General features: G+C 41.3%; 1 protein-coding gene across 1 annotated transcript in view; it reads left to right on the top strand.

Annotated features, from left to right (window-relative positions):
- USP8 (ubiquitin specific peptidase 8) overlaps positions 1-13,003 on the top strand; it is a 488,166-nt gene that overhangs the window by 295,176 nt on the left and 179,987 nt on the right. Inside the window, exon 10 of the mRNA XM_069222544.1 lies at positions 2,286-2,834. Coding sequence (XP_069078645.1) covers positions 2,286-2,834 — 549 coding nt within the window. The remainder of the gene's footprint in view (positions 1-2,285; positions 2,835-13,003) is intronic.

The raw sequence follows: 13,003 nt of genomic DNA, 5'->3' as shown, positions 1-13,003 counted from the left end.
GCAGCCATATTTGCTCATGTCCTCCAAACACTGCATTGCAAGAACTATGTTTTTACTGAGAGCAGAAAGATTACCAATTATGGCAGTAGTAGTTCTAACTGTCACAAATTAAATATTGTGTTAGACAGTATCCTTGGCCCTGATGCAACAGTCATTATTTAACATAGTCCAGAAGCTATAGATTTCTTTTTATCCTCTATGTTTAACTAAACTCATATCCCACTGAGTGGCTCTCTTTTAAACACAACCCCCCTCATAATCTCCTCCCTATCTCAACCCCTCTTTTCTGTTTAGGATGACAAAGTTGTACAATACATATTGGACCACCTTTCAATCTAAAGTCCATGAAGGACAGGCGGGATCCAGCTCCATAAAAAAAGCTCATTCATTTTCTTTTGGCCATCCTTTCCTTATTCCTATTTCTCCCTACGGTTCCTCCATTGTGCAGCACGGTCATATATATGTGAGATGTGGCCATGTTGCTTTTTTAAGGGTAAGAAAACACTGGAGTCTGACATAAATAAGCAAGGACTTTGTTTTGCCTCCAAGGCCTATGCAGGATATACATGGTGTGCAGTGTGGCCCATGGAGGTATATTTTTGTTGGATGGGCTAGTCCAGTAGTCTGCGATTATTTAACACATCCATGCACAATGTTGTCTCATTTCCGGCACCTTGAGTTTTGGTTCCGACATGCTCATGCATAACATTGGCTACAACGATGGAGGAGAGCTACACATGATATATTTCAAGCATCCATATACAAATTCTTAGAGTGTGACCATAGGTTCACCAATTCATCTGATATTACTAGCTATATTTTTTTTCCACCTCTTCACTTGTCATGGTACAAAGAGCATCTTCACGTCCTTGGTTTTACAACCTTGGAAGGATTACAAAAGTTCAGATTAGATGATGAATAAATTAGTGTATTTAGTGGGACCAAAATAGTAAACACAATTATGGTATTAACAATATTCAAAGGGTAAAGGTCTTCATCAAAGTTTGCTTTGGAATGCCACATGAGGCATTGGAAACTCACCCATGAGAACCAAACAAAGATAGCTGCAGTCTCAAGGAGAGTGCCTGTCACATTTTGCTCTGTAAATTAACTAAATGTCGATAGTCTGATGCTAGAAATGAAACACACTTGACAAGATTGAGCTAAACAGTTTCTTAATCTAGGACACACCCATTGCATTTCTCTTGCTAACCTGCTAAAGTGACCATAGCTGTATCAGTCTGCCAGGTATGACGAATCTGCAGCAATAACTATTCATGAGAAGAACATATAACACCTTCATTAGTGCTTTGTAGTGGATAGCATCTTCTCCAGAGTCCTCACCTGCCTCCCATATGCCTGTTTCTGAGGGAGTGCTTGATATTGGATGGCGTATTTCCCGCTATTATTTTTGCTGCTTATTTTCATCCTTCTCTCTGGAGGGAGTATGAAAACACAGTTCACAAGACATGGGTGAATTAATTATGGAACAGAACCTTTGCTAATTCCGAGGTCATGGCTCTGTAGCATGCTTCGTATCCAGGTGGCTGGAGGTATTGCTGAAAACGTTTTTCTGAATCCAATCAAACACCTGGAGTGTGGTAAACCTTGACAAATCTGATTCAAAATATAATTTCCACTAAAAACGTTGTGACAAACATGAACAACTTATTCTTTTTGATTTATAGGTATATTTCTATTTGTATTCCCACTGCTCTTTCTATAGGTAAAGAATAAACTATATAATTTATCCGACTGTACATAAGGTTTATTGTGTATTTACCTGCGGTACAATGTTCCAGGCACCTGTTTATAAGCTGCTATGCTTAAAGTCTTTGGTGGAGTCAAAAAGAGCAATTTTTCATCAAATTGGAGTGCAGTACTATCTCAGTCCCAGTGTAACCATTGCTAAGTAATACTTCCCCGTTTGTGTATTGCCCTTTAACCCATTCAGTAGTCAGAGATAAGAGATGATAAATGCTTTCAGCCACCTAGGTTTGTACATCTTAAAGTGAAACAAATATTTATGTGTAAATAAGAAATCAAATACAACCTGTAGCCTCTCTTGATGATTTCAGAGTATTATATTTATACTGTCCCTCTTCTGTCTTAGCAATTAAAATGTATCTGAGTTTCTCTACAACTTCTGGATATTATAGTTTCAGCATTCATTATTTAGGGGCCCTAATGTTGTTTTTAGAGCATACAATCTGGCATAATGTACTCAGTATTTTAGGTTTGGTTTCTGACTGTTTAATTTCTAATTCATTGTTTGTTTGTTCCAGGTTGATCGTACTAAGAAGCCTTCAATGAAGATTACCGGTAATGAAATAAAAAGTGAACAAAAGATCACTGACAAACATTCTGTGCAGAATGGAATAGTTATTCCTGATCGTACAAAAAAGCCACCATTTGACCCAAAGGTTCACATGAGGGAGGATGAAAAATCTGGAATGCTGCAAGAAAAAGGTAACCTGGATAAGGAAAGCATTGACAACATTCAAGAAGAACAAAAAGAAAAGCTCAAGAGAGAACTTGCAGAACAAAGTGCAAAGGAGGAACGTGAAATGCGAGAAATGGGTATTAAGAAAATGCAACTTCCAGCCAAAGAAGAGGTTGCCAAAAAAGAGCAAGCTAGAAGTGAACACGAGGAAGCAGAGGAAAAGCAAAATGATGTGATAGGACAAGAAAAAATAGAACACGACAAAAATGAAAGCAGAAACTTGCATCCTAAATCTGAGAAAGAAAGTGGATCTCCATTACCAGATATAAATATGAAGACTTTTAGAGATGCATCACACTCCGGAACTAATGGAGATCTCAATTCCAGCAAGGTTTGTGGTACCATGTTTAAAGTGCAATGTTTAAATATTTTCCGACAAATAAAGTGTTCAGTCAGAATATTTTGCTAACGATAAAAGCCAAGATAAAGGAGGGGACTTTTTAAAGTCAAATAGGTTTGGCTCATGGTGGGTTTCTTGTATAGTGCCGGTTAATTACCATAATGCATTCTATTACGAGGTTTTGAAACATGACTGCAACCCTAGTTGGCCACTATTTGTAGTTGTTGGGGCGCGAATTCATAGTTATTTTTATATTTCTTGTCCAGCTTTATAAAAAATTTAGTGATTTGGTTCTAAGTGGTGAAAGGTCTATCTCTCAATTTACCTACCTGGTTGTTACTTGAATTATAAACCTGAACAGCTGTTCAAGTGATATATTTTAACCACCTGGATGGGATAAATATTTAATTACCTGCTGCAGTAATTCTGTATATAATTATCAATATCCTTCACTTTCGCTTTGTAACCCCGTAATTATGACCCACCAACATGCCCTCTGTATTGTTAACTGAAATGCAACATCATTTGAGCATGTTGACCTAAAGCACTAGCTTAGCATTACTTATTGACGACTGTCCAATACATATTGAGTGCTAATTTGTTTGAAGTCCTAATTAGACCAGGTTAACTGTGATGACAAATGAAGTCCAATCTGAGATAATCATAGGACCTAATCCCTTGTAGTTCTTCTAGTTGGACGTGAAGAAAGGCTTTGAATGATATTAGCACTTATCATAATAATTGGTTTAGTTTGTTTCTGAATAAAATCCGAGTCTGAGCAAAAAGTAAATAATGCATGATGTAGTAAATGTAGACTATTTTTAAAGTGACCAGTATGGCTATTTTGTCTACAAATATAAGAAGGAATACATACCAACCCTAGACTCTTGGGCAATAAGCATTCAGTTCTATCAGTGTGTGCACGACAGTAGTAAAATATACATTAAACAGGAGATTTACCATGCCATATGACGTGCATGCTACCATATAAACTTCAAGTGAATCATTTATTTGGAATTCTGGTGCAAATATTTATGGAACTCCATAGATGCCACATACAGCCTCTTGTTTATACAACTTCCCTCCTAGTTGCAAACCAATACAGATTAAATGCCTGTCTATCGTATAAGAGCCAGACCTAAAGTCAGCATGAATGTTAGAAATTGCATTGTCTTCTCAATAGTGTTGTAGCTGTTTTATTTTCCTGTGTAGTGTAAGCCTCACATTTAAGATTCAGATTGGTAGACTTTCTATTGAATAGCAACGTTGCACACAGTGGTCAATATGTGATGCTAAATATTTTCACCTGCGTCACAAGGACCAATAAGCAAAAAATTTGACACCTTGTGCCATATGGTCACTCAGGATTTCACCGTACTGAAGATCTGTATCTATAGAGAGCTTTAATTTGCAAGAGCCGTTGTTGTATGGTGAAAATTCTCACTATCAAGATTGTCAATAATGTCTCCAAATTATTTCACTGTCACTCTTCTTGTACACAATTACTTAATTATAGGAAGTTCTCACAATTCTAATACCTTATGAATTATTTGCCATCTATCTTTCATAATAGCTTTTCAGAAAAGCCTAAGAAACAACAAAAATCTGTTTGTTTTACGGAGAAGCAACATGAAGCTTCTTTTTCTGAACCAAGTAACCAAAAAAGGGCCTACAAAAGTGTTCAGAGGAAGCCACGAGAATAAAGTCTTTTCTCTGAGGAGATTGTCAACATTGGCAAATCAAGACTTAAACCAGTCTCTGAAACACTCACACTGAAACAAAAGACTAATCGATGACAAGGCCATTATTGTCAGGACCAGCACCATTCACTAAGTTGTCTTCAACAGAGGTATCATGGTCTATGAGGAAGGAAAAGGCTACTTTAATAGTATCAGTGACCACCAAGACTACTACTAGGTCTTTCTCTAGCTAGTCCTTTTCTATTACTCCTTTGCTGACAGTCGCACTACCCTCAGCCATACCATCAGCAATTCCACTGTCGTCGAAATTGAGAATGCCATTGCAGCTTACTATACCATCGATGTTGGAAGTGCTGTCATCACCAGATAAACTGAAAAGACACCAACAATTATGCTTATGTCTCATAACGGCACCAAATCTAATTTGCTTCCAGAAAGTACATCGACTATAATTCCAGGAGATATATTTCCTAGCAGGTGTTGCCAAACTCTCCAAAACTCCTTTTGGAATCTGAAGATAAGAGTATGTTTGGGTCAACTTATAGCCCCACTCAACTTAATGTAAAGTATCAAAATTGGGAAAATGACATTTACGATAGTCATTCTCAATATCTTTATGACAGAGAGAAACTCCCAAACCCACAGTTCCTTACCAAACGTTCTAGTAACATTAAAAACAAAAATGGAATTACAAAGAAACTTCTGAGAGTGGTGCACCAGTCTCGCATCAACCCATGATGCAGGCTCTATTAAATCTTTTTAAGGTCTTATGTTTAAAGTTAGCTGATTACTACTCTCGATTTCCTGAACCATTATCACTACTCCAAGGGAAACAAGTACCTCTGCCATCTTCACCACAAGCTGCATTACCTTGGATCCAACCCACTACTCTGAGAACACTTTCAGGAGTACCATTCAGATTTGTCACACCAGCAGCATCCTAAGATCCTAAGTTCTCCAGTCAAGTCAATGGCTAAATAGCTATATTGATGATGCACAAAAGGGAAGGGGAGCCTCCACCCATTTCCACTCCTATTACTGGCCCAGAATGGGGTTAATATATCACTCTGGTTGAAAAGGAGTGCCAACTCAATCTTCTTTCTCCCTAGATGGCATTAATGGTTTTGACAGCCTCGTAGAAATCGCCTCTATCTAACCTGATCTCCCCAGACCAACCAGAGAAACAGATTGTTTTTTATGTGATTTCAAAGAGTCAACCAGAAAATCTGTCAGTTCAGTCCTTATAATAGTCTACATATTGGTGGTTGGTTTAAAAACCGTTAGGAAGTCTGATACGTTAGCAGCTGTCCTTGCAAGGTTGGATAAAGTGTATAAAGCACCTGATGATACTTTGGTCTGCCTTATTGGACTCCTACAGGTAGGTTCAGTAACACTGTGGAGGTGCAGGGAAGATCTTGCACCAGAGTCTTCCATTTCTGTCCACCGGAGAAGAGAACAGGGCCTTTTGTGGCTGTGGCTGGGAATCAAGCAGAAATTGCACAGGCTACCAGGGATAATGCTCGACACAGTTCTGCCCCCCTGCAGCTTCAGCCTCCAAGCCGCTTTAACATGCCTACTGCTTCATCCACTCTGGGAGACAGGATCAGGCATTTTCTACCAGGTTGCAGACCAGCACATCTGGTATGTAGGTGCTCCAGATCGTCCAAAAGGACCCTTTCCAACTTACCTCAACTTCCTCCCACTTCAGAGCGGCACTCGAAGGAGCACCGTTTCATCTTGCTGAAAAAGGTGGAGGTTCTCTGTGCCAAGCAGACCATTAAGAGGGTTCGTACATTGGAAGTAAGGATGAGTTGCTACTCCCATTACTTCATTGTGCTGAAGAAGAATGGAAGTATTTGTCTGCCTTAGATGTGCACCCTCTAAATGCCTTCCTTTGGAAGTATAAATTCAAAGTGCTTACTTTGGGTTACGGTCTGTCTGCCCTGAAACCAGGAGACTGGGTAGTGTCTTGGACCTGCAGGATGCATATTTTCATGTGCTCATCATGCATTCCCACAACGCTACCTGCAGTTCAAGGTAGGCCTGGAGCAATTCAGTTAGCTGTTCTCCCTTTCGGTCTTAAGTAGTGCCCCGTGGGTGTTCACAAAAGTGATGCCAGTGGTTGTGGTGCATCTTGGAGGTTGGGACACCAGTTTTTCCTTTCAGTAATTGTCTGTTAAAGGTAAGATTGCCACTGTCAGTCATGGACCACTTCCAGATGGTGACGCTCGTAACATCGGTGAGGTTTTCTGTCACTGAGCTGAAGTGGCCTTGTCATAAACTCCCAAACCCAGACTCCCTTTTGAGCATGTTAAGTACACCTGTCTTCATTTTGGTCCATAGTCAGCATGCCTTTATCTTGTGCAGAACTTGTGAAAATGGCAATTTATCTAAACAATGTTTTTGCTAACACATAATGCGACACAAGTGTGCTTCAAGCTACATGATATCTACATTTCAAGGTCTGACAATGGATGTGTAAATTAAACAAGTAGTCCGAGCTGCCATGTTTTCATCATGCTGATTTATACTTATTATGTCTCTGATTAATGGAAAAGTACTCCCAACGTAGGGCAAAAGTCAGTGGTTAACCCTATTTAAATCACATTAGTTGACCACTGAATTAGAGAGGCCTTTGCAGTAGGTTATCACAGGAGGTTCTGCCAGACTTCTGCAGCATCCACTTCTATGCTAAGAGTTGATACAGAGAGGAGAAGAGCTGAGCCCAGCTGATGTGTGGGTTCCTTTCAAGGTAACACACTCTCTCTGGCTTATGTCTGATTATCACAACTGATGTGCTGTGAATAGGTATGCAGTGCGCTGGGTCTCAAGAAACTCTGTAGGCAAGTTAGCTGCTCCATGCTCTCATGGTGTAGTGCATAGAAGTAGTCCTAAGGGGTTATGATACTAAGAGCATTCCAGTGATGTTACACTGGTTTATATTATTCATTCTGCTAACAGCATGCATTAGTGCTGTTTTAATTGTATCCTGTGTGGTTATAACTCGTGTACTGAACAGGGTGAGACCGAAATAAAGTACTTAAATGTATATAATGTCTTTTTCTTAGTATAATGTTTGTGTGCCATTCCAAAGCCCGTAATTGGGTTTGAATCACCACTGTATCCCTGACCAGCTTACAGGACTGTGATTAACACAGAAAGTGCAGACACCATACCGACCAGCATGCTCAGTGGGGTTGCGTGCGTCTTCAATAACCTGGACTCCCCTGCTCAAGTGATGGTGCACTGAACTCAGTCCAAGCACCAGTGGGTGGGAAAACCAAGTTTTGCAGATTTGGGCCAGAGCCCTATGATAGGCAACAGCACGTGACTCCTGCCCAGAGGCTGTTCTTTATTCTGGCCATTCTAGGTACCGTGCTGTTCAGGGCCTTTCCTCCGATGCACCAAGTCCATGACATTCAGACTGTGATGCCATTGTTTCAGCCTTGTCCTGCATCTCCATGAAAAAGACTGTCAGACTGGATCTGTTGGCCTCAAGCATCCTGCTTGTTCAATTCACCAGGTGGCATATGCAGGCTCTGCAGTTGGAACTGAAATTTCAGTCGGCCCAGCACCAAAGAAACTTGTCTGATGTCCTACAGGTTTCAGTGGAGACTGTACCAGATCTGCAGTGGTGGCCGTTCGACTGCAATCTGACCAGCTTCCCTGCTGGATTGGGTGGCACCTGGGAGAGAAAAAAGTCAGAGGTCTTTGGTGGAAACATGGCTCCACATCAATGTGTTTGAGCTATGAGCCATCTGCTTGGCCTTGAGGGCCTTCCAGTCATCTATCACAGGAAAGCTAATGCATGTTCTATCAGACATCACCACTGCCATGTGTTATTGGTGCAAGCAGGGCGGGTCTTGAGTCCTGTGGAAGGAGGCACTACGCCTCTGGAATTGGCTGGAACATCAGGGCTTCTCCTTGACCATGAACCATAAGGTGGGATTTTTAAACACCAGAGTCTACAAGCTCAGATGATGGTGCCTGGTGGATTATGAATGGCAGCTGCATCCTGCGGTGGCACAGGCTATCTTCCCACAGCGGAGAGAACCCTGGCTAGATCTGTTGGCCACCGTTGAGAACATGCAATGTCAGAAGGATTGCATGTTAGATTTACCAAGAGCATCTCCTCAAGGTGACGTGTTTAAGCTAGAATGGAGCACTAGACTCCTGTTCGTCTCTCAGCCACTTCTTCTCCTTCCCCATGTCATGAGGAATATCAGGCACTACCGAGCCCAAGTCACCTTCTTGGCGTAACCATTTGTCCTCTCGTAAGGCTACCTTTGTGGAAAGATCTTCTGTTGCAGTAGCAGGGCAAGGTTCTGCACCCGAACCTGCACAATCTACACCTCCATGCACGGAGGTTGAGTAGTAGCAGTTGACTGCTCTGGATCTTATCAGTGGAGGTTGTAGATGCCATCCTGGGGTAAAGGCACCCCTCAAATTTCATCTATACCGGGTGCTGTGACAAACTTGTAGCATGGGCAAAACAGATCTTTTATAAGCCAAACTGTCAGATGTGTTACTGTTTGTTTGCCTCTGGCCCGGCAAGGCCTTGCAGTGGGCACTATCAAAGGTGATTTGTCAGCCTCTTTGGTGTTTTTGTGTTTACTAGACCAATCATCCTTGGTTAAATCACCTGTTGTGATGCATTTTATTAAAGATTTAGAACGTTCCCTCAACCATTTGTGATGCTACAGTGGAACTTTAATTTGGTCCTCACCTTCCTCATGTGCTCTCCATTCAAGTCCATACACAGCTGCTTGCTGCACCTTCTGACTCTGAAAACTACCTTTCTCATTGTGATCACATCATCTCGTTGAGTCAGTGACCTACAGCCATGCTACACCATCTTTTTCCTAGACCAGCTGTAGTTGAGGACCAAGGCAGCCTTTCTGAAGAAAGTTGTGACTCTGTTTCACATTGGGCAGGCCATCACTCTCCCAACGTTCTTTGCTCCGCCTCACCCCTCAAAAGATGAGGTTGGACCCCAAAAGAGTCCTAAATGTCTATCTAGATCAGACCAAAGACCATTGGGTGGGCAACCAGCTTCTTGTGGGGTTTTCTGGGGCAAAGAAAGGTAAGGCAGTGCAGGAAAGGACTCTTGTCAAGGTGAATAATCCTCTGCATAAAGATATGCTATGCACTGGCCAATAAGCAGCCGCCAGAAGGTCTGAGAGAGAGCCCATTCTACCAAGGCCTGCACTGCTACAAGTGCCACTCAGAGTGTCTGTTGTTGACTTCTGCCAGGCTGTGGCATGGGCATCAGTGCAAACATTCACCAAGTACTCCTCTCTTGATGGCCGGGTCTACTGAGAAGGGCATCTTTCCCGTTCTATCATACTGGACTTTTTGGTCTGAGGCAATTCCATAACCCCCCCACCTTGAGAGCTACTGCTTTTGTTTCTATTCTAAAGGAAGGTGAAGAATCTGCGCTTAGAAGTATCCATCAGAAGACCAAGTTACTTACAATTGGTAACCCTTTTTCTGGTGGAAAACCACAGTTTCCTTTCTACCCTCCCACCTTTTCGTTCTGTTTTGCGCTGGATCTGAGGGTGCAGAAAGAGTCTAGCAAGAAACTGACGTCTCGGCGCAGGGTGGTGCTTTTGTGAAGCTCTGCTCTTTCAGTTACAGGGTGGAACTAAAGTAATGTGGAGCTGCACGGCACCACCTAGCAGTGCGGGTGCACAGGTATGAACATTTCCGCATCCAATCTAGTGCCTGGGGAATATGGTAATGGTGAGAAATGTGTGTTAGAGTAACCATCAGTAAAAGTTACTAAATGTAAGTAACTTGTTTGTGTTTCAATATCTCTTATACCATCGCCTATTCTGACATATAAAAACACTCCAACACATTTTTACTCTCACACTTCCTCTGTTGCACCATCTCACTCACTCATTCTTACTCAGTCATACTTTCACACACTCACATTTACTCACACTCACTCATCAAACTGATCTGATAAAAATATAAGAACATGGCTTTTGTTTTTTAACTTGCTTCTTACTATTCCGTGACACTTCCATTGCAGCAGCAGGGCAAGAATCCAGCGCTTGAGAGCAACTCTGGCAAGCCTTGGTACACATAAACCAAACAGGGCAGCAGAGGCACGAGGAAGACCTTACTTGTCCCTCTCCCAGCTTCTGACAGTGCTGCAGTCCAAACTCTATCAAAAAGTATAAACGGTCTTAGGATTTTACCCTTGCTGTTCTGTGTGAATTTACATTGGACACAGGGATGCACTAATGTATTGCCTGACAGACTCTTTTTAGCAGGTATACTGTGCTGCATGAGGCATGTAAGTTTGTCTGCTAAATAAAATGAATTGTGCCTGCGTTAGGTGCCCGATGTTGTTGCCTTTCACACATGCACATATGTAAGGGTTGTGCCCCCCTGGCGCCCCTGTTGATAGCTGCCACTGCCCACGTAAGTGGGTAGCCCTGTCTGTCACAGGAAATCTCCCAAAACGAAACATGAATACATGTTATGTTAGTAACTCTTGTGCAGCGCACTGTCACCACAAGGTGTTCCAAAAAAGAGAAAAGCAACACAGTGCTCCTACTCTGATTTACAGAATCACTTGTATAAATAGCCTTATCTTTAGGAGGCAATGAAACTGTGGTAGGGATGTTGCAGAGCAAATGTTTGTGGGGGAAAGAACTACAGAGCTTGGCTGCATTAGAGAAAAATAAAAACAGTGTTTCACTGATCTGAATTTGCAGAGTTTAGATTCTCTTCTAGATTAGCATTGAAGGATCTCAATTCTTTTCTTTGAAAATACTCCTGGAAGTTCTTCCGAATAAAGCTAGTGCTTGTCTTAGAGCTTTCTTGGAACATAATATATAGAGTTTTAAAGATTACATGTGGGGCTTACAAGAATTGGCATTGCATGTGCACAAAACAGGGCATCCAGACTGTCCAGAGTTTTTTCATCAGTAACTCAGGAAGCTGTAGATAAGGTGCCATTGCCTAATCTAACTGAGAACCTATTTGTGCAATCACTGCACATAATCTACTTTCAAAGGGGGGAGAAGGGAAACATTTTCCTCAGTATGCTGCTATTAAACGTATAGGAATTAACTACTGCAGAGACTTGAGATAACAGCTTTGACATCAGTTTTGATGTCCAGCTTTTTGCATTTGTTGCTGGTAGAGGTTTATTTCCCATTTCAGGTGACCAGTGAGTGTCTAGCCACAGGTCATTCAGTCCATTGACTATTAGTATCTCAGTATTCTCTGCGTTTAGTTTTAACTTGTTGCTGCCCATCCCTGCCAAGTGTAGCACATTGATTTGTTCCTATGCATCCTGGGTGGCTGAGCTCTCCTTTAAATGCAGCAGAGTGTCACCTGCATGCAAAAGATTTTTCCACGGAATTTCAGTAATTCTGGGGTTGCGGTTTGCCGCAATATTTGAGCCACAAGTTGCTACCCAAGAAAACCTACCAACCCCAGACATTGTTGAAGACTAGACTCCCGACTGAGTCCAGGGTGGTGTGTCCTGCATGGATCCCACTATGTTTCCTATCACAAGAGATCTAACTGGTGTAAAAAAAAAAAAAAAACAGCAGACCAACAGAAAAGATCATTTATGTCAGAATATTTAAAAAACATTCTATGAATCTATCCAATTTTCAACATTAAATTGAATTTTATTTTCCCTGTGGACTGGTAATGAAGCAGTTGGTCAAGCAGTGCCACCTTTTTATTTAAACCTAAAAGTCTTGTCACATGTGCAGTTCAATTCCCTAAGTTTATATGACAAATGTGACAAAGTAGTGGGGCCCACCTTTTCTGTCTTATGGTGACAGTAGCATAGTAGTTTGTTGCTACTGCATTCATTTAGCACTTGGTGCCAGTTAGTAGTAGTAGTAGTATATTTTGTGTTTCTGAATTGATAAAACTCCCTAAAAGTCATGTATCATGAACACAATCAAAATTAAATACAAAATAAGAGATATCAGCATTACATTAAATATTCACAATAAAAACAATTAATAAATTAATACCAGTCGCCCATAAATAAGATCACTCCCCAGGGAAGTACAAAGCTCCCAGCCTGTATTAGAGTTTCTCTAAACGAAGTAAAAAAAAAAAATAGAAAGGTCCCCACCTCCAAACTAAAAGGTGAATAGTAGGGGAGCAAGCATCTTATTTTGACTGCCACTGCAAGAAAACTAACGACGGAGAAACATATGAAATAGTCTTCCAGTAAATGTAAAAACATAGGACTGGACGAACTTGATTGAAAGAACCATACAGTTTAGAGAGCAGTAAAATAAAAGCTCTATGTGGGATCGCATAAAATTCACAGAACATCATACAGCGTAGAGTGTGTAAAGCAGAGATTGAGTCACAACTACAGGGAATAAAGTTCAATCCAGAATGCACACTCCTTAGGGAAGCTAACAGCCAGTGAAGTTGGTTCAACCTGGACGTTGTCAGCACAAAGCAGTG

This window comes from Pleurodeles waltl, chromosome 3_1, assembly GCF_031143425.1.
Source record: "Pleurodeles waltl isolate 20211129_DDA chromosome 3_1, aPleWal1.hap1.20221129, whole genome shotgun sequence".
Classification (NCBI taxonomy): domain Eukaryota; kingdom Metazoa; phylum Chordata; class Amphibia; order Caudata; family Salamandridae; genus Pleurodeles; species Pleurodeles waltl.
The sequence above is the reverse complement of the archived record's forward strand: the minus strand, read 5'-3'. Positions and strand labels throughout refer to the sequence as shown.